Source organism: Centropristis striata, chromosome 18 (genome assembly GCF_030273125.1).
Source record: "Centropristis striata isolate RG_2023a ecotype Rhode Island chromosome 18, C.striata_1.0, whole genome shotgun sequence".
NCBI classification, from domain to species: domain Eukaryota; kingdom Metazoa; phylum Chordata; class Actinopteri; order Perciformes; family Serranidae; genus Centropristis; species Centropristis striata.
Genome location: NC_081534.1, coordinates 13,762,691 through 13,785,491, shown reverse-complemented (window position 1 = coordinate 13,785,491; position 22,801 = coordinate 13,762,691). Strand labels below are relative to the sequence as shown.

At 38.5% G+C, this 22,801-nt stretch overlaps 1 protein-coding gene across 4 annotated transcripts in view; it reads right to left on the bottom strand.

The window, feature by feature from the left end:
- The window catches only part of sgk1 (serum/glucocorticoid regulated kinase 1), a 45,361-nt gene that overhangs the window by 5,855 nt on the left and 16,705 nt on the right, over positions 1-22,801 (bottom strand). Inside the window, exons 4-5 of one of the 4 annotated variants that reach the window (XM_059356148.1) lie at positions 15,830-16,045; positions 10,040-10,103 (exon numbers count right to left, since the gene is read on the bottom strand). In XM_059356148.1, coding sequence (XP_059212131.1) covers positions 10,040-10,103; positions 15,830-16,045 — 280 coding nt within the window. Of the gene's footprint in view, positions 1-492; positions 882-901; positions 1,226-3,745; positions 3,878-10,039; positions 10,104-15,829; positions 16,046-22,801 lie in introns of those variants that run through there. The other 3 variants (XM_059356153.1, XM_059356152.1, XM_059356149.1) reach the window with 3 other exon arrangements.

Below are 22,801 nucleotides of genomic sequence, written 5' to 3'. Positions count from 1 at the left end.
CAGCAAGGCCTCTCAGAAGCAGCCAAAACACTGGAATGTGATGATCAGAATTAAATAATGTGGAAAAATGGCACTTGTTTTACGCGCTGGCACACAGAGGAGCAGGCTGGCTTAGTTAGGTACAGTTATGTAAGGCACCTGGTTCAAGTTTTAGCAACACGCCTGAGTGGAGTCAGAGTATGTAAATCGATATCACCTGATGGGGCTAATCCAGTTCAAAAGAATATTAATGATACTCGTGCGTAAAAATAAAAGTGACTTTAAAGGGAAAAACAACAACATTTAGGCGATTTAGCTGCACAATTTCTGAACAGTTTAAAAGCACAAAAGCAAGCTCTCAACTGTAACTTTCCTGCACAATACAAACTATTAGCCCACACCTTTAGCGTTAAAACACCACCAATCTGTATAATTCCACAGGTAGGCCTACTCTGTTTCTTAATTGGCTGGGGAAAGAAACACAGCAGCTCCAGTTTCCAGACACAAACAAACCTTTCAGCTCTGAACGAGTCCTCATTTCACTGCCTGCAGCTTCAGGGTTCAACAAGTTGCAAAAGAGACTTGCCAAGGCTTTCCTGGCACTTTTAACAGACCCCCTATCAGCAATGAGGCTTCTTTGCATAGATAACAGCATCATAAATCCAGGTCACGGGATTATGGGGTGAATGGAGCGCCCCCCAAAGTATGTCTGCCAGGGCTTTCTTCCCAACCAGTCACAGAAACTGGGTTAAGGAGCTTTACAAAAGAGACTATAAATATCACAACAGGCTGGTAACCAAGGAAATACCATAGAGATACACAATATCGCCTAAACCTACATGTTCCTACAGGAGCGTTATAGAGATTTTTCCGGATGGAGAACCCATCGATGGGTTTAGAAATGAAAATGCAGCCTACTTACACGTCAAAGTGGTCGTTTTGTCTTTCATAAGGACGCTTTGGTTTCCGTATCACAATAAGGAGAGTGGCTAAAGGCTCCTCGGCAGGCAGGTAATCTAACTACATCGCATTCCTCCTCTTACAGACTTTCATCCACAGGATTTTTTTTTCTTTTTCTTTCAGGGCGGAGACGTCCCGCCTCTGTTTCCTTCCACTCTACAGTTCAGTGTTTCATGCATGGCTGAATGAGTTTCCCTCAGGGGGCGGGGCCGTGTTGCCTTCAAATGCTCCCCAGAAGCTCCTACATTCAAGTTCAACCACTGAAAATATAGACTTCACTTGCGTTTAATTACAAAATGAACAAGAGTAACAAATGATATATTTATGCATTAATTTCTGTAGCTGTTTCCACCTGCAATGTAATGGGTATAAAGGTATAAACGTACAAAACTGATGGATTTTTTAGTCAAATAAAAAGAGGAGATGGATTCTGTGTGTGCAATGTTTATTTACACACAAACAGAAACGAACCGTATTATTATCACCATTACAACCAAAATCCTTAAAAAAAGTTGAATTATAAAAGGGACCACATGAAAATGTATCAAAAGCAGAATGCAATGATTGAAAACTGAACACCATACAAAGACAAACGATTTAATGCTGAAACTAGAAAACCCTTTTTGTAAACATATGCACTCATTCTGAATTTGAGGCATTCTGTTTTTATTTATATTTTACACAACATCTTTAGAAATCAGGGTTGTAGTTCGTAACCAGGCAGAAAACATGCATTATTTCTAATGGCCATCAGGGAGCGTCTCCACTAGCCCCAAAAGAAGTCCAATCGTATATACGTCTATGAGAAAATGACAATACTTCTCACTTGATTTCTTACCTCAGTAAACATTTTCCTAACGAGTTTATGGCCTCAATCACTAGTTTCAAGTTTTCTTCAATACAGCATAATGTTCATTTAATAAATTATGGTCCTCATTTAGAGTAAAAAAGACGATAAAACAGGGTATGCTTTAGGGCGGGGCTACTTTGTGATTGACAAGTCACTACTACAATCAACCCTGTGTGCTATCAACTTAGAATTTTAACTCTTTCACGTTGTGTTTTCAATTTAAAATGTTATCTGCAAATTTTTGGTCGATTAAAAAGTTTGGTTATAGGCATAGTAAAAGACACTCTAAGGATTCAACTTTTCATTTTTAAGTATGGATGCCCTTGCTAACATAACTATCTAGTGCTAGCATAGCAGATAACTTAGTGTCCTTCTACCCAGCTTCCCGCTCTTGTGCTCTCTCATGTCTGGTTACAAAAAAAAAGATAGCAACGTCCAAAACTCCAAACTTGAGGCTTCAAAACAATAGTCCATAAACCGATGGGTGACATCACGCTGACTACATACACATCTTCTGTACAATCTATATTGGTGACACATTTTTCTCGCTTTACATATTGTTATTCATTTGTGTTCCACTTGAAACAACACTTCTTTATTTGTGACCTTTTAACATCACATAAAGGCAAAAACGTCTTATAGTTACAGGCTGAATGTAAGCATTTAGTCACGTTAAATTTCCGCTTTCAGCCAGGTTTTTTTTCCACTACAGCCTGCTGACTGTCATTCCCCCGCTGAGCTCGGAATTAAACATTAACCCGGATTTGGAAATTCACTGAGTTCCCATTAAATCAACGTTTGGGAGCTGCCAACAAGTTGAGGGCATATTAATTAACTCTTGATGTATTGCTCTCCCAACTATTCTGTCTGTGCATGTATGAACACGCAGGTTGTTTTCTCAGGATAATATGCAGATTTCTGTTTTAGGGGGTGTGTGAGAGAATGGAAAAACACAAGGAGGAGAGCAGACCAGTGGTAAAGATATGGACAAATAATGCGGTGAGGAAAATACTGAGGAAATGAAGAATAAACAGGGAGGAGATGAACATATTTTAAGTAAACCAATGACAAGTCACAAATCTAATGGAGAGCAGGGGAGTGTGTGTGTGTGAAAAGATGCTTTTGTGCTGCAGAATGAGCAGAATTGTTATTAGACTGCACAGCCAGAGACAAGCCACAATTAAAGCTCCTCCACTAATGACTAAGAGTCAAGAGATGGCTGCATGCATGTGTGTGTTGGAGAGAGAGAGAGAAAGTGTGCATTCTTTCACTCCTGACCTGTGGCCTCTCTCAGAGAAAATCATCGTGTTCATTGTGCGAGTGTGACTCTGCAGTTTTTAAATATAGCCTCAACTTTTTTCCTGCTGTCTCTGTTTCTCCCTTAACTCAGGTCGAATCTATTATTAATCTGTCCCCCGTAGCCACCTGATGCACACACACACGCAGAGCTGGAGGGCAAAAACAAACCTGCAGAGAGACTGACAGAACATGCACACACACACTTTCTCTCGAAAACACGGAAAGAGAGAGAGGTAAAGAGGGAATGAGAGAGAGAAAGGGCACATCTGCTACTTCCTAAATTCCCCCAAGGTGTCCAACACGCCTCTCCCTCACTGCGCTAACAAGAACTTAGCGCAGTTTGTTAGAAAAAGATATTTCTCCTTGAGACAGCACAGGTTGCCATCCTTCAACACGCATTTAATCTGCAATATCTCACCACTGAACACCACAGCGGCTGCCCACGTGGGACACAAACCGACATCGGCACTTGAAAGCATCACACGCCAAAGAAATGAAACCTTGTACATCACATATTGCTTTCTCAAATAATAAGAAAAGACCTTGGAAACGTGTACACACAAGCACATGAGGAGACTAGTTATGAGCAAGTACTTTGCATTTTTTATCCAAGTAATAAGAAGTAGAACGGGAAAGGATTAATGAAGAAGACGTTACCTCCGCCGGGAAGTGAGCACTGCATCTGTGGTCATAGCCCAGAGTTGAATGAAATGAGAGAGAGGTGCTGAGAGAAGATCAGGAGAGGGAGAGAGAGCAATACTAACAATAGGGCCACTCAGTATTTTTCCTATCTGGCCCGATCCCTTCAGGATTTACAGGCTGCTTGGTGCCTGAACAAGAGGAGGCTCCATAATACTCAAGCTGCCTGTTTATTGCCTTTCCATATGTGTGTGTGTGTGTGAGAGAGACACTAGTACGTTATGTAACCCACTAGTGGCACTGTCATCGGTGCCAAAGCCACCGTTGACTCACCACCAACACACACACTCAGGGGCCATTTCGTGAAAGGACAGGAAGAGGTTGGCTGCAGTGCCAGAGTGTGTTGATGTGCAGGATATTAGAGTATAAACACACACGCTGCCTCGGCCTACCCACCTAAAATAAACCTACACATACGCACAGAGCAGCATATGGCCATGTTCACCCAGCATCCTGGCAGACGTCTTCCAGCCATTAAATCCTTTCATCTCTTTGCTCCTGCCATCTTCGTAATGTCCGCTCTCGGCGCCGGTGACGATGAGGCTGTTTGTGGCTACAGCTGATCTGGTGAATGTGAATGAGCCTCGGTGGTGAGGAACCAAATGACACCATTACATAAAGGCCTCGGCTATTCAGGGAGGACAGCTAGGCTTTTATTTTGCCACTGGTGTGTGTGTGTGTGTGGAGTGTTTGGCTAGTTAGGCCTCCAAAAAGTAAGTAGCCTACTTTATCCACACAGCCCCATGGGAATAAAATGAGTCGGACATTAAAGTGTTTGATGGAGCCATTTGAGTAGTTCAGAAGAAAATGGTGGTTTTTAATTTTTTTTAAATTCACTTAAATAACATTAAATTAAATTAAATAGCATTATATTTAATTGAATAACATTTTATTCAATTGTATTTCATTTAATATATTTTAATAACAATAATATAATATAATATAATAATATAATAACATTTTATAAAATGTTATTTTTATTTTATTTTATTTAATAGCATTATATTTAATTTAATAACATTATTGAATAACATTGTATTTAATTTTAAAAATAATTTTAAGTATTTAATTTAATTAAGGGTTAAGCAGTTATAAAACAATAAGAAATGCGAGTTAAAACCAATAAAAAATATTTACAAATAATTAAAAATAGAAAATACAGAATCGCAATTGGCAAAGTACCAGTTATTTCTCTCAAATTAATTGTTAGCATAACCTATAGTTAGTGCAATGCAAAAATATGCAGTACAAATATATGAAGAATAAACAATCAAGGAAGGGTGGTTTAGCTGGATTACAATGGAGAAGTTATTTCGAGTAAATCAACAGCTGCTTATAAACGCAACAAAAACATGTTTGTCTCCTTTTTCTCAATGATAAATACAGAATTTCTGTCTCTTTTCAGAAAATGTTGTATAAGTCTAGTAAGTTTAGAAAAGACACCAAGAATAAACACTTCCAGACAAAACTACTTGGTGCAAGACAGAAACTATATTTTATACACTACAGGGCATAAAAGAAGATCTGCACACTGTTCGGCTTCAGATAAATATTCTTTTTCATTTTTCAAAGCAGACAAAAGAGAGACATCACAAAAAAAGAATTGGATTTTATTAAAGCTGATCATCCAATTACACCAGTGATTTAGACCTATTACTGCAGGCATTGGGCTGTTACAGAAAAACTTTCTATACCAGTAGATTTTATTCCAAAGCCACATTTTGCCGTAATTTGTTGAAAACTCTATGGAAATTATCAATACCATAAGACATATTAAATTGCCATCTGAAAGTACACTATTTTCTACCTTTGATGTTGAATAATTTAATACAAAAATACCACAATGGAGGCATTGATGCCATTGACTCTTTTTGAGAGGAAGATCTTATGGATCGAAACACTGCCTGCAAAGAGAAAAATGAGGAATAAACTATTCATCTTGAGCCTAAGAGTGCAGACTACGTTGTGCCCTAAGTCTAGTAAGTTCTCAGGAAATAAAAAATACATAAAAAAACATTTATAGAGTGCTCCAGTATACCTATCTTTGAAGGAAGACCAAAAGTGAGAACATTTTCATGTATTTTTGAGGGAATTTCATGGCTTTATAACAGAGATTCTTAGGCTATAAGGATGTCCCAAAAAGTGGGGGGAAAATCTAAAGAGAGGATACTTTAGTTGATCCACAGTTTTTCAGTGGGCTGTATGAGGGAGAGGATTTGGCTGTTGGATTAAGACTGGAATTAGGTTGAGGTTGTGATGGTCAAAGGTAGCTTTAGTAAACAAGGATTATGCCATTGGCAGGCCTTGCTCTGGGAACAGTTCACACACCCAAATGTGTCTCACTGTAATGACAAATGGACATGTTCAGACAATTTTCTCTTTTGTTTAGGATGTGCCTTCATGAATTTGTGGACATATGTAGGTGTGTGTGTTTGCCTCTTGCATGAAGGGCATGTTGTAACAGGTGAGTGATGTGTCATGAATGTTAGAAGAAAAGAGTAAATAACAGCTTCGGAAAGGGCGCTGCGAGCTTGATATTATATTGCGTCACTTGGAACAAAAGCTTGATAACATCCACAAACACACAGTCACGCACACTAAGGCTAGGCATCTCAGGAAGAAGACCACCATAACTCAGTGTAAATTCTGATTAACTGCTCCTTAACAATGGATGAACATACTAATAAGTCTTAATAAGGCTCTCCTCCTCTCTGTTACATAACAGCACAATGAAAGAACACACAGTTAACTGTTTGTTCTTCTGTAAAACCGGACAGTCCGAACTCTATTCCCTATAATCATCATTATCCGTGGCTCTCTACCCCTCACTCTGCCGCACATCACCACTGCATCACTGTAAATGACTCATTTATGACAAACTTTAACTTTTAAGTGCTCCAAACCCACTAATATGAGAGCCTGGGTGTAGCAGCAGCACGGGCCGAGGCCACAGGAACAGCTTGTCACCAGCTCGGCTAATTGCTTGGATGTCTTTCCATGCGACGAAAAACTCCCATAATTAGCAGGCAGACTACTCCCAGTGAAAAACATTTTCATCACAATATGGTGCTTGTCACTTTTCTTTCATGGAGATGTTCCAGCAGGTACTTGCAGAGCTGCCACAGAGTTTTCTCACTGCAGTAGCACAGAGTGACAAGTGCTGGAGGAAAGTAGCTGAGTACATTTATTTCTGTACTTAACAGTGGTGGAAGAAGTATTCAGATCCCTTACTTAACTAAAAGTATTAATACCACACTGCAGAATGACTCCACTATAAGTTAATGCCCTGCATTCAAGACTTACTTCAGTAGTGCAAAAGTATCAGCATCAAAATGTATTTAAAGTCGAAGTACTCACGTTGCAGAATGGCCCCACTCAGACTGTTATTTATATAGCCAAAATATATTATTGTATTATTATTATTGATGCATTTATGTAAGCAGCATTTTACTGTTATCCAGGCAGGGCTTTTAGCTACATAATATACTTTTATGAGGTTTAACTTATAAATGTGTGTAATCATTTTAAATTGATTTTTTCGTGATACATTTTGACCTGAAGAGCAACAAAAGCTGGCAGCTAAATGTAGTTGAGTTAAAAGTAAAATATTTGGACTTAAAATGTAGTGGAGTAGAAGTATAGTTACATAAATGGACATAAATGGATATACACAAGTAAAGTACAAGTAGTTCTAAATTGTACTTAAGTACAGTACTTGAGTAAATGTACTTAGTTACATTCCACCACTGCTACCTAAGTACAAATTTAAGGCACTTTCATGCTCATTTAAGATTTCTCGTTACTATAACAGATTTCGACTGCCACTCCGTTATACCTAATTTTAACTAATTACTTTGGTTACTAGCTACTGTTTAGATTCAGATTAATAAAATATACTCAGCTAATAATGTATGATCTACTATTACAGATGAGATCAGAATTTCTTGATACCATGAGTTACCCATCAGTAAAAAAATGAATCCCACCTTTCCCAGGTGCTTTATTAAAGTGATGAACACATTAATGCATCAATACTTGTAATCCAATATTATATAGTGCATTAGCGTTATTCTTATGCAGAATAGGCCAATCTCCATGAGTAATTTTACTTTTGGTGCTTTAAGTGTATTTAAATGCTAATATTTTAAGTCAAGGCTTTAACTTGCATCAACTTTCACTATGATAATGATACTTTTACTTCAGTAGAATATCTGAGTACTTCTTGCAGTACTGGACTTTACATACAAATTATATGATGAGCTTGTTATATGGTGCAGTGGAAGATCTTAAATTACCCAACAGTACACAGAAAATAATTGAAATTATCTACACCTCATTCAACTATACAAGAAAAATACGGTAACGCTTTATATTAAGGTCGATTGATTGATTGATTGATTTTATTTGACCATTCTTGATATAAAAAATATGAAACAGCAACCTGTGTCATACGTAATATAAATAGATAAAAAAATTGTCAGGGATGACACAATAAAGCCCTAAGGCTTATTTCCATTGTGGTCCCTATAAGTCCTTGTAATAACCATTAATTAACAAGTAATAAGGGCCTTTTTAGTCCTTACAAGATGCTTATTACTGTGTGTTTATAAGCTTATATAAGTGTTAATAATGGCCTTACAAACACCCATGACCCACCCATTATGTCTTTGCCATGCCTTTATTAATCTTATTTTGTTTGCTTATTGATATTAAAATATACTTTATTGCTCATCTATTATAAGTTAACCATAAGTTAACTATGCTTTTTGCAACTACCGGATCTAAAGCGAGAACAATGCCTTATTACTTGTTAATTAATGGTTATTAAGGACCTTATTACAAAGCGTTACAAAATACTACTTACACCTGAATGCATCACCATAATAAACAAGTAAAATAATGTGTAAATATATATATATATATATATATATATATATATATATATATATATATATATATATATATATATATATATATATATATATATATATAACAGGCCTTTTTTCTGAATTATGAGTGATTTTACTTTCCATAGTTTTGCTAGCAATGCTTATGTATTGAAGTGACATTTCCAATGCCAGACTTTTACTTGGAAAGAAGTATTTTTATATTGCAGAGTTGCTTCTTTCACTTTAAGGTGCAGTCGGTGATTCTGGAGAAAGACTGTTGATATTTGAACTCAACGCCCAATCAAATAACTATTATATATTAATATCTCAGAGATTATTTGGGATTCATTACTATCATGTTGTAGCTCATTTTCTCATGGATGAGGACATGGAAGAGGAAAAGTATAGCACCTTTAAGTAAAGACCTTCCTGACAAAGATGTGCATACTATCCTGGAGTGGAAATTAATGTTTTCTACGTGGAACAGCTAAATAACGTTATGGAGATGCAATCAAATTACATGTTAAATATCAGTTTTAATTTGTTAACAGGTTTACAGTTTAAAGATACACATAATTCAAGTCCAAAGTAAAAGGAAAGTTTAAGTTCGTTGCTAAAAAGGATATATAAAATAAAGGTAAAGGTGAGCTAAAACATGCACACACAGAGAAGATGCAGGATTCCCAATAAAGCTATGGCAATAAAAAGGGAATAGATAGGCTTTAAGCCAAAATGTGACATGCACACATATTGTGTGCTCCGGATTGGACTATGATTTGTGGCCCAATTAAAGAGCATGATGGAAAATTAAAGTACTGTCGTGTACAGTCATGCTGGCAATAAAAGACCATGCTGACCTCTCACACAGTGACCCAAGAAACATATTTCTGCTGCATGAGCGGCAGAAGTTGTGAGCAGATGTAGAAAAGGTCACCGTGTCATCTGTATGATGATCAGCGCTCAGTATTGTGTCTGTAAATACTGTTTTGCTCTCCAAGCCGCTTTCCACAAAACAACAAAATAGTAATCTTGGTTTACGAACAACAGTTATTATCCGGGGAGCTCAGAGGTCGGATTAGAGAGTTGAGTTGTAGGTATGTGTGTGAATCATTTTGTTTCCACAAGCATCGGGTTCGGACAGAAGGGAAACAACAAACAAGAGAAAAATAGACAGAAAATGAATGGTAGGAGGTTGTTTTGGCTTGATGGTGAAAATAAACTGCAGATAATAAAGAGAAATGACCCGGGACTGACGGCAAGAGATAACATGAAAATGGTGAGAAAGACGGATGGGAGAGCAGGAGAGAGGGGAGGAAGAGGAAGAATATAAAAAAAAAAACAGGTTGAGTTGCTGGTGACTTACTGTTGTCGCCAGGGCAACAGTAGCTGTCTGGGTCTGACTCATTGTGGTAGTACAGGTCCATCGCCTGGGGGAGAAATACAGCAATACTTAGTAAAACTAATTATACGGCAAAAAACATGCAAATAAAAGTATTGCAGTGCATTCATATTGCCATTACTGATCCTGTGGGTTCAGTTCAATAAGCCATCAACTGATTCTCTAAAAGTCTGAGTAATGCATTTGTTAATCGTTGATAACTGAACTGACATGTTATGCAACACGCTGCTATTGTTGTGTTCAGCCCTGCAAATCCAGTTTTAGTTTAGTTTACACCTTGTGCAAACTGTAAGGCCCTAAGGCATATTATGTTCCCATTATATAAAGAAATAAATAAAACAGGCTGGATGAACTCAAATGTAGGTCAGTGGTTTTCCAACCTGAAGGTTGAGAGCACAACAAGGGGTCAAGACTTTGCCGAAGGGTCGCTAGATGAATAATAAGATAAGACAGCAGAGAAACGTCTTCCTGTTGCACCAAATTATGCAGAATTTACATTTCTTTTCTTTCCTTTTTTGTGAAATACTAAAATAATGAACTTTTACTTATCCTGGGAGAGGTCACAAATGAATTTATTGTTTTAAGTAGTTACAAGCCAGAAAAAATTTGTAAACTGCTGATCTGAGCTGTTTTTCTAAGCTCTTGAAATCAGTACATTGACTCAAATAACGTGACATTTTTGAGCAGCAGCAATTCCTAATCAGCATTTTTAGAACCACTGGTTTAGACTTTTCCGTGCCCCAGTTTCAGTTGGTGAGGGTTTTAATGAGGCTTGGTTTCCAGGGTGAGACTGTATTAAATCACGTGAGTCCTGTGCTGGAAGCGGTGGGAAACCTCCTCTCTAACAACTTGACGACACACCATCATTGTGCTTTAGTGAGACTGACCGCCAGGATGAAAAGAAGATGAACTGCTTTTTGATAACGTATAGCTAAACTAGGCTAACTTCACTGTGCAACATATCCTTAAACTGTATACAGAGACAATGGAGAGGCTTAGATTTATCTCTTTAATAAAAGACAACACGTGTGCCGAGATTACGGACCCACACATTAATGTTAAAGTCCCTCCATTCACATTCTATCTTAAAAGAGAAATTCGCCACCTTCTCTGTGGATTTCCAATAAATGTTGATGGTAAATGTGATCAATTGAAGCAATACATTCATCAGTACATGCTATATTGACAGAGAAAGCTGAGTTTTCAGTTACAAAACCTTTTGTTTCTCGTGCATAAGTGCAAAATCATTTGATTCGGATGTTGTCGCAGACGCCAAACCAAGTAAGACCATGTTTACGTTACTATACATGAAAGTTTTATTCTCCACTACATTTGAGGCAAATATTGTACTTTTTACTTCACTGCATTTAAGTGCCAGCTTCAGTTACTTTTCAAGTCGAGATTTAACATAAAAACTTTTTGTACCACTTAAGTAAGTTTTGAATGCAGGAGTTTTACTTGTATTGGAATAATTGCACAGTGTGGTATTAGTACTTTTACCACCACTGTTTTTTTGTTTTTGTTTTTACACCTAATGCAATTGTAAACTATGTTGTTGAGTTGCTTACTGGAAAATAGTGCATTTAAGTTAGGCTTCATTATGAAAGTTAAAACTGTTAGTATTGAAGCAGTAATGTGCTGTTCTGGCCAATGTGGAAAAGAATAAAAAGTTGTTGCCGCCTTAGTTCACAATGGTTCATACTACAGTTTTTATTTATTACCTGCCTAGTGTAGATGTCAATCATAAGCATTGGCTACACTATGTTTTGTCTGCCCATCAGTTACTTTGCGTAATGCATCATAGTACATGTAGTATAAGGGCTGCACATGGAGGAGCCAAAATATGTAAGGAACTCGCATGGAGGAACCATTTATGATGGGTCCCACAGTTAAAAAAGCGTGTTAGAATACCACTTAGGCTGAGTCCTTGTCACAGCGGACCAGGGTTTGAAACCTGCCCATGTCCCTTGGCTGCATGTCTTCCCCTTCCATTCTCTCTATCACTGTCTAATATAGCATGAAAAATGTCCAAAAAATCTTTAAAGAAAAGGAGTTTCAGGAGTATTTTATTTTATAATAATTTAAAAGTTATTAAAAAATGATCCCCTTACAGTTTAAAAAAGTAAAAGTACTCCTTTTGCAGAAAAATGTAACTGATATATCATTAAGGTTTCAAATTTGAATTCACGTTTTGGCACTTTTGTCTAACCTTTGCTTTTATTATGAAATATTGGATAATTTCATAACCACCAAACCATTATTAAATAAATCTATTTGAGAGGATTAGAGAAAGAATGTGTCTTTGGTGGAACTGACAAAAACACAAAAGGTCCCAACAAGACTTCTTGTTCCACTTTTTTTCATCTATAAACTGTTAAAGAAATACTGGTGTTTTATGTAAAATCTCAATCCAAAAAGTAAAAGTATGTAGATACTTTCCACCCCCGCATGCGGAGTGTTGTTTATGCCTTTGAGGTGCCCCGTTTGATTATAAAAGTCAATATATTGATCTATTTACGTGACACGTTCAATGGGTCAAAAATGTGCAAGTAAACACTAAAAAAACACAAAACAGCAGCTACATAACTCTGTCCCACTTTTTCTTTTCACATACATGTGACATTATAATTGGCAGCTGTGACAGGACCAGCAGCATCTGCAGGACGCCCCCTGTCGTGTCAGATATAAGCTGTTCGTGATGTCGCTGCCAGTCATCGACTTTTCAAAGTATCTCTCTCAAATGCAGCCATAGCCTACTTTGCTATTCCATGTTGCAGCTCTGAAAACTTATCGCAGCTCTCAGTATTCTCCCATGGGTGTTTTCTGAGAATGAGACGAGCTGAGGCATACATGTGTGTGTGTGTGTGTGTGTGTGTGTGTGTGTGTGTGTGTGTGTGTGTATGAGTGTGTGTTTGTGTGAAAGTTGTTTCAAACTCATCACTTTGTTTATCCATTCAGAGGCGATGCTTTCAACAATCTGCCTGTCATGATGGTCATTTCATCTCCATATAAGTCTCAATAAAGCTGACAGCCGCCTCGTCTATCCATCTTTCCCTCTTGTTTTTGCTCTCTTACACACACCCACATACAGTACATACACACATTGCATGCTCTTCATATCCCTTTACACTGTCAACATCTCTGCAGTCAACAATCACTTTACCATTCGTGCCCCTTTCTCCTTGGATTTGCCTCTCATGCTCTTTCCCTCCCTTTCTTCGGGGGTTGCTTATTGATTCAGTATAAAGATCTGATGGAGTCGTATCCATAGTGACAGTGAATCTAGGCTTTCCTTTCATTAATATTTCATTGCGTATTTATGTTTCCAAAAGAAGACAGAAAGTTTGGTTTGTTCAAGCGGAGGCGAAGAGAGAGAGAGCGAGAGGGAGGGAGGGAGGAATACTTTCTGTGCGGGTCAAGGAGAGGTAGAGGTTTTCATGACTTGACTGTGAGTCATGAGATAAAGCTCATCTACAGTAAAAGGGCTATAAATATATTTGATTTTTACCATTACAGAAATTAGTAAGTTTGCTGCCCTTGGAAAGGAAGATGTTATTAATTTTGGGGAAAAAATCCCATAAAAACATGACACATAGAATCATATTGCTTTCTAATATCACTTATTTTAATATTGTATTATGCAGTGGTGGAAAGTCACTAAGTGTATTTACTCAAGTACAATTTCCAAGTTCTTGTACTTTACTTGAGTATTTCCATTTTATGTAACTTTATGCTTCTACTTCATTACATTTAGAGGCAAATACTCCACTACATATTGCTGCCAGCTTTAGTTATTTTTCATGTCAAGATTTAACTTGATCAATTTAAAGTGATTAGACATTATAACAGTATCAGACTCATAACTTAATCTTAAGTAGTTAAAATGAGCCCTAACTTTACCAAAATAAAACACTGCCTACATAAATGCATCAATGTGAATAATCTAATAATATATTTAGAATAAAAATAACATTCTGAGTGGGGCCATTCGTCCATCACAAGTTCCTTACATTTTGATACTTTAAGTACATTTTGATGCTGATACTTTTGTAATTTACCTTAAGTAAGATTTGAATGCAGGGCTGTACTTGTAATGGAGTAATTTTGCATGTGTGATGCTTGTGGTATTAGTACTTTTACTTAAGTAAGGGAATGAATACTGTTTCCACCACTGTTGCATTACCAAGAAAATCCATTTGTATGAAGCCACTAAATTGTCAATGATTTCTTATGTTATGACATTTTCTCAGACTGGTTTTGGGCAGTCTTGTATTTAATATGACCAGATGACACATGGTCATATTAAATATAACCACATGCCACTGTCAACTTGTTACACAATTTGCTGCAATAGTACATAAAAGTGTGGATGCAACAACATTGCCATGGGGTGAAATGAAAAATGTCTCTGAAGTAACCTTATGATAATAACAAGTAGCTGCGGCAAAGGTGGGTCATGTTTTGTTGGATACCAATTAGCAGTATCGGTCAGCACTAAAAGTGGTGTTGCAGTCAGCACTTTGTACTGCAGTGAACAGAGCCAAGTGATCTGTGGCCAAAGGGCAGTTGCTATGGGCAAAAATAAAACAAGCAAATAAAAAAGGAAATGCTTTAAAATCATGAAGATTGATGGCGCACATATGCTGCACCACAGAAGAAGAGCATAAACTGCAATTATCAATCATGGATGGACAGACATAGAGCTTTATTAGTGTTGCAAACTTGCATGCAACCTTTTATGGCCCACCTTTATGAGAGTGTTTGCATAATGATGACGTTACTGCGAACATCAAGCCCTGAGACAAGTTTTTATTTAACGTGTTTTCATTATCATCCCAACACACAGTAGCTGTTATGGCAGGAGATCAGCATGTACTGTACTTATACCTTAATGTAGACACATTGTTAAAGTTGTGAAACAGTTGCAATTTAATTTATGCGACAAAACTACTTGCTAAAGGTTAGGAAAAAAAATACATGGATGGAGTTGCAAAACATAATTCAAAAAGTAAAATGAATGGATGTTAATACCCAGAGTTGAGGTAGCTACTACATAGGCTAGCTGCATACAGGCTTCTCACGAAAAATAAGTTACATAACTTAAAATAACAAAGTTGATTTTTGGTTCCACCCGGGACACAAACACCTGTCTTCTGGGTCATAGCAGTCAGGTAGCCCTTTGTTTGTTTGACCCCCCGACCACCCAAAGTGGACTTTTTCATTCCTTATATTCCATATCCTGGCTTATGCATTTGCTTTTACACTCCGTAACAACACTCCCGCTTTGACGTTCTTCATAATCACTAAGGCCAATGAAAATATGAGTCGTTCTAAGCTTCTTGTGTTTAGACTAGTTTGTGTTATTGTTAGGCCAGGGGAAATACTTGACCCAACACCTGTTTCTATATTGATGGAACCATGTGTTTGGAGGAGTTGCACTGATGAACTAATCAGTAAAAAAAACAACAACAATTGGAAACAGCACATCGAGTAAAATTGTGTCAGGCACTGTAAACATAGGACACAATTCAAAAGTGTGAACGATGAACCAGATAGTTCATTATAATCAATGTGAACTGCACTCTGAACTAGCTCTTGTGAAGTGTGAACATGTACAACTGTGATTTAATTCCTTTTGGGATTTCCTGAAAACCCCCATCAAGGACAACTGGAAGTCCTGCTTTGGGATCTACTAGTTATTGTAGTAAATTAGTGTATGCTTCCTTTAATGTAACTAGCTGTAGGATAACTTGCCTGGGTGCGTTGACGTGGCTGCCAGGTGTCCTCCATGGTGTAGCTGATGTAGGGCCCACTGCAGATGGAGCACTCCAGCATGACAGGGCTGGCCATGAGAGGTGATGCATGGATCCCCCAGGAGTGACACCCACCCAGGTGGACGTCTGACTCTGCTTCCTTCTGCTTGCCTGATCCGTCGCCATGATGGCGAGCCAACATCTTCCACTTCCTGACCTGTAAGTGAAGATAAGGTTTATTGCAATGGACTGAAAAAGTTTGAAACCAAGGACATGATGTGGAATAAAAGCAACATTCAAGACCAGCTGCCGCAGCTCAAGTCTCCAGTTTATGAGTAAAACATCTGAGGGTGACATTTGGATTGCACAGGAGGAGGCAGAGAGTGAGTTGGTCTCAGATTTAGCAGTAATCTCCTCTCGTGTGACAGCTGCACTGACACACTCTCCTGAGGACTTTTCATCACAAACAGCTCATCTCAATCACCATTTACAATGAGACAGGTAACACAGGCTGAATACATATCACGGCCATAAACCACGAATACCCTTCAAACACACATACACAGGAAAGAGAAGGTGTGAGAGAGAAATATGAGATACATGGGATAATGGAAGCTAAGGTCAAGGTGCACATAGTTCTTGAGGAAACCAAATTGCATGGGTGGATGTGTCAGTGACCCAGAATGGCTGTTATGTAAGGTAAATGGTGTCCTTGGCAAACAGAGCGGGCAGGTTCAGTGACTGCAGCCTTTTCAAATGAGTCTTATCAAGGCCTCTATCAGCGCTGCTGCTGCTCTGCTGGCCTCTACATTACCACAGCTTGGCATGGGGAAATGTGTGTGAGCAGATTGTGTGTGCGCTTGTGTATTTGAGTCCAAAACTTGCAACTCTGCAAAAAAAAAAAAATTTCCCCGTGTGTGAATGGTTGCTCCCCTGACTATAATTATAGCTCAGTGCTGGAAGGACAGAATGGATCTAAACAATTACTGGGGGTGTCAAACACAATAAGATACAATTCTGTCATAACTCTGTGTGTGTGTGTGTGTGTGTGTGTGTGTGTGTGTGTGTTGAGAAAGTTGAGAAATTTGTATTGAATCAATACATATTACTATAACTGTTACAGTGTTAAAGGGGTAGTACAACTTTTGGAAAAACATGTATCCGCTCTCTGATGGAGAGTTACATGTAATAGGGCGCCACAGGAATGAGTTGTTAAACCAGGATGTAAGTTAGCATTTGAGCACCCTGGGGTCTCTCCTCTCAAACTCAATGAGGATTTTAAATGTGTTGGCGTTTAAATGCATGAAATAAGGTCTGTGGTTAACACAAGCTTAAGAGATGTTTGCATTTTAAATAGATTAATAAATACCCCCAATTTGAAGTTTTTAAGCGTCCTTAAAAAGGTGGTTGCTAACAAGTGGGTAAATGAGACTTTAGTGGTTGTTGGGGACATTAAACGTAATCACTCTAGACACAGATGGGAACTCTCTCATTAGTTCACCTTACAGCCTCTAATCATGTTGCAAATTCTTGTAGTTTGTAGATTAGGTTAATAAACTATTTATTAGGCTATTGATTCTGGACATTGAAGTCATGCGACCGTGGTGTAGTTTGCATAACGTTAGCTTTTTATTTCTGTGGACTGCATTAATGCTTCAAACATAATAAAAGTGGTGTCATTTGTGAAGATTGTCCTACTAAACAAAACACGTAAACATCAGAAACGTGCGACTCCATGGTGATGGTAACTTCTGGGTTGGCCTCCAAAATTACATAATTGTGTTTGCTCTCTGTGATTGACACCACTTTAATATCTGTCCATTAAACTATAGCAAGCAGTCAGCTAGCTTAGCCTAGCTTCTTAGTTTAGCTTAGCACAAAGACTGAAAACAAGCAAGCTGGTTCTGTGTAATGATAACAAAATGAGCACCTCTGAAGCTCACTCATTAAATGTTTATATCTTATTTGTTTAATCTGTACTAAAACGTGTAAAAATGACAATTTGCTGTTTATGGGAAGTTGTGCTGGTGTGATTGGCCCTGAACAGTTGCCAGGCAGCCAACATAGACTCATGGAAGTTATTGCCCACCGGCCAAGAAATAATTTGGCAAATAACCTCCTGTAAAACAGCTAATTGTCATTTTTATGTTCTGGTTTTTGTACGGATTTAACAAACAAGATATAACGAGCTAATTAGTGCTGATTTTTTTTACGCCGGACAGAGCCAGGCACACGTTTTGTTTCCCCAAGCCTAAGTTTTTATTTCTTTATTTAGACAGCTACATTTTACACATACTAATTTATATCTTTGTCTCAAAAATATGTGTATGCATATGTGAAGTATGTATTTACATATTTATTGTTATCTACAAAGAAAGTTTAGGACAGAGTGGAGGTATCTGTGTGTGGGTCATAAACATTGTTTCTCTCGGCAGCATTTCATCATAGTTATGTATGTGCAGACCCATAAACTGCTCTTTATGAGGCTGAACTGCACATGTTTATCATGCAAATGGCTTTTATAGGGGCGGCACAGCAGTGGTGAGGACTGTTGTTAGGACTGTTTCTTTGTTTGGTCTCCCTTTGTCAGAGTGGGGTTTTCTTCAGGTTTTCCAGCTTCCTCCCGCAGTCCAAAGACAGGCAGGTGTATATTGTTAATTGGTTAATTGTTGACTCTAAAGATCTTTTCACACGATTCTCAGCCTCAGCCTAACGAAACTGTTAGCTTGGGGCAAAGAAAGCTTTTACTGTACATCCCAAAGTGGGCTTTCACCAAGTTTAGCCTCGGGCTTGGTGGCACTGATCCGAAGCATGTTTACCTTCAATTCTGTGGGGTTTTCCCTGAAAGATCGAGAGAAAAAACAAGGCTAAAAGTTGGGGCTTAAATGAACAATGTATTTCACATTTCAGACATTTAACGCAGACGTGCAGAGTAAAACTAAGGCTAAGGTTCATCCTAGATTATTACTTTGTGTGTGTAAGAGGTTTAGTTATTCCAGGGTCAACTCATAGACCTGGGCTAAGAATATGCAGTATAAAAACCCCTCTTTATCGTCCGTAGGTGTGAATGTGAGTGTGAACGTGTCTCTGTGTGTCGGCCCTGTGATAGTCTGGCGACCTGTTCACCGTGCCTCTCGCCTAATGTCAGCTGTGGCTCGGAACAATAAGTGGTTTTATTGTATGGCCTCTTACTGAACCTTGTTCCAGATAAAGTACCCTGCATTCTTTCAGTGGCTAAGAAAATATGTGCACAGGAAGTATAACACAAAAACCCAAACACATATATGCTGGTCAGACTCCCATTCCACTTAACCCCTTTCCCTGCCCTTTGACCTGATTTTGTGCTGCGACCCTTTAAGACAACAGTGGTTCTGCTGTTATTTATGTTGCATAAATCCTGTCCTATAACTTCTGTCCTTTCACCTCATAAACGCAGGATGTAATATAGTTCGGGGAAAATCTCATACTAAGGCCAGGATGTGCACATCAGCCACAAAGTCCCATAAATCACAAAATAAAAACATCATAGCGGACTTCATCAGTACCCTTATGCATGCCTCCTCACCAACGTCTTCAACTGACCTTTGTCTGTGTTCTATACACATCATCTTTGCAAAAACAATTCACTGACAAAGTTATGCAACACCTTTACATTAACATTTGCCCTCTACTTGCATATAGTAGATATAGCCATAAAATACGGCACTGATAAAGCTGCAACTGTGGTGACAAATAGACCAACAGTGATTGAAAGACATTTAATTTGATATTTGCTGAATCAACCAATCTGAAATGTTTATAATGAGTTCTCCACAGTGGTGTTTACAGCTGCTGTTTTGCATTGTAAGGCATTTCTGTCTATTCATTACAATTCTGCCTAAGGTCTTTGTACCATACAGAGAAGATAAGGACAGTGATTATAGTAGTTGTATTTGCCAGCTGATGGCCCTCTTTCCTGGTAACCCTGTTTTTGCCTCTTCCTGCTTATCCCTCTCTATCCCCCACCATGGTGCTGTGTGGCGTCCCACATATGTCTGAGCATCAAAGAGTAATGAAATGAGCGCAGGGCGAGAGAGCACTGATGGTGGGGGGATCATAAAGGAGAAGAAGGGGATGAGGTGCGAGCAGATGTATGGAGACAAAGAAAAATACATTTGAAAGACAAAAAAAGATAAACAGTGAGAATGAGTGTGTGAGAGTCTTACATAAGCCGTCCCATTCCCTGACAGAGATAAGACTCGCTCATTAACACCAAGGTCACTGCTCTTTCTTCTCCCTTTCTTCTCCCTGCTTCTGTTACTAGATCGCAAACACAGGATTTTAAAAAGAAAGAGGGAAGGAAGGGAGTCATATCCAAACGAGTACAGAGGCAAAGACGATTCAGGCAGTCCAAGTGGAATTCAAACGCCAACTATGGTATGCCCTGTGGGAGATTAAGCCCTTTAGAAATACTGTTCAGAGCCAGAGAAAGACAGAGAGAGAGTGAATCTGAAAAACGAGAGTGGGTATCTGAGAAACAAGACAGCAGGACGCAGGGAACTGTAATGTTATTGTTGGGAATGGACCAAGGGGTAAGTTTGGGATTTCAAGATTTGGATATCGACCCTAAGCTGCTTTGCAGCTGTCCTTTGAGGTCATATTGAGACTCTTTCTGGCTTTTAAACCAGAGGAGCACTGAGGTCTCTGAACCCTGACTGTTCCTGGCAAACACTAATATTCATGATCGTCCACTGTGCCTCAATCCTTTCAATTTGTCCTACAAATTAAAAGCTGCTCTCTCCCTGGGCTTTCTTAGCATCTTTTCCCATATTTTTTCTCATTTCTAAAAAGAAAAAAGAGGTTATATCTCTGTGGCACAGAGCCTACTTACACACTACTCTGGCTATTCCTTTGTTTTGACATTAAGCCTCACCTCCTCCTGTGTCACTGAGATAGTCAAATATTTCACATTACATAAGCACAGTTTGGCTAAATTGGCAGCTCTGTGAGGCTAACTTAAAGTGGTGCATTGAGTTGAATGCTAACTGCTGCAAGCTAGCATGCTCACAATGACAATGCTAACATACTGGTGTTTAGCGGGTGGACTATGACCATGTTCAACATCTTCATTTAGCCTGTCAATATGCTAACATTGCATTACCCTGTTTTTTTTTTACTCTAAATGGAACCATAATTTATAAAATGATCATGCTGTACAAACAGATTCCAAAAATGTTGTCATTGTCTTAAATGTAAATAAAACAGTTTTAAATTTTTATTTATTTTACATATATTCAATTGAAAACTGAACAAAAAGACCTGCACCATGTTTTTTATTAATTTGTGTCCCATCTTTATGATCCGGGTTGTATTGATGAAAACTTTAAGCCTTCTGCTGAGGTTGTAAACTGATAAGGTTTACTGAGGTAATAAATCAAGTGAGAAATAGGATCATTTTCTCATAGAACTCTAATCAGTCGAGCTTCTTTTTGCAGCCAGTGGAGTCACCCCCTGCTGGCTATTAGGTTGCTGCTTGGTTGATTCCAACACACAGATTCACCCATATTACATGTTAACTATAAATGTTAGATAATTTCCCATTTTTTTGCTGCATGAGATTGGATTTTGTTCCTGTATGTAAAGGATTAAGCACCATAAAACCAAAATGATGTCTTATGGGTAACCTGAGCTGGAAGTTTTAACAGTAAGGCCAACAGTTCCAAGTCTTTGACAACATAACAAAATGTGGTATGTAGTTACAAAGCTCACACTCTTACAATAGCTTGTTGTGCACTAGCAATGCCATGAGTAAGCATATTGTCCACGTGGAAGCAGATCAGGTCAACTCTGAGCTTCGTTGTCGAGTGTGAGCCATAAGCCCAATAAACCTCAGTGCACTAAGCAGTCTCAATAGGGCTGAGTGTGTGAATGAAAAAAAAAAAAAGTTACACTGCATAGTCAGGGTGCTGCTGAGCCGCTGTGGCGCAGCAGTTTCTTGGCATTAGCGCTGGAACATCAAGATGGAAGATGGGATTAGCCGGGTTTTCAGGGTAGATTAGAACAACAATAATTCCCAAATCCCTCACAATGAGACTCGGAAGGGAGGATGCTCCTCTTTTTTTTTTTCTAGTGGGCCAAGGTCAGCTGAGAGAAAGGAGGAGGGAGGGAGGGAGGGAGGGAGGAGAGGGGAGGAGTAATGATGAATCTTCCTGATACGGGGGAGTAGAAACTGACACAGAATTTGAGTTTTGAACATTCAAGTCACTGATTATCCACTATATATGTTCTACATAATGGTCTATTTTACATCATGTAATGTACTTAACAGTCATTGTCAGTTGTCCTTGTTCTTTAACCCCTTTCTTTGAACAAGCTTACACTGAAACCCAGGAAGTATTGTCAAAAATAAAGCTGTGTCACTCCCTGACAACCGCTTCTTCATTTAATCAAACATGCAGTCATGCAGATGTATATCTCTCTCTTCTTATGCCGAATGCCTTTGTTATCTGTATCAAACCAGACACCGATTAGTCAGGATGACTCTTAACATCACAAACAACCTGCCTTACTTTTCCTTGTTCAGCTCCCCTCTATAGCAGCTCGTTATAGCTATGTTTGGGTAAAACACAGCAAAGCTAATTTACACATCCCTCTGTGTCACGACAAATCCAGGAAACTGCAGCCAAGGTCTGAAGTGCCTTCTGTATTTATCTGCTTTTTTGTGCTTTGGCAGAGAAAGCCTGCATAATGCTGCAGTAGCATTGGAAACAAATGCATTATTCCATTTGAGGGTGCACATATATATAAATACAGTACATTCACTATGCACAAGAATAGAGATCCTGCAAGAAAAGCAAGTTTATTACTCCAGCCACATTCTTCCACTGCCAGAGCGCTTGGCTTTGGAACAAAAGAATAGCAAAGGATTAGCAGTTTTCCATTGCTAAGTGTATGCTAAACAGTGGTATCTTAGAACTGCTTTCAAAACCCTGGG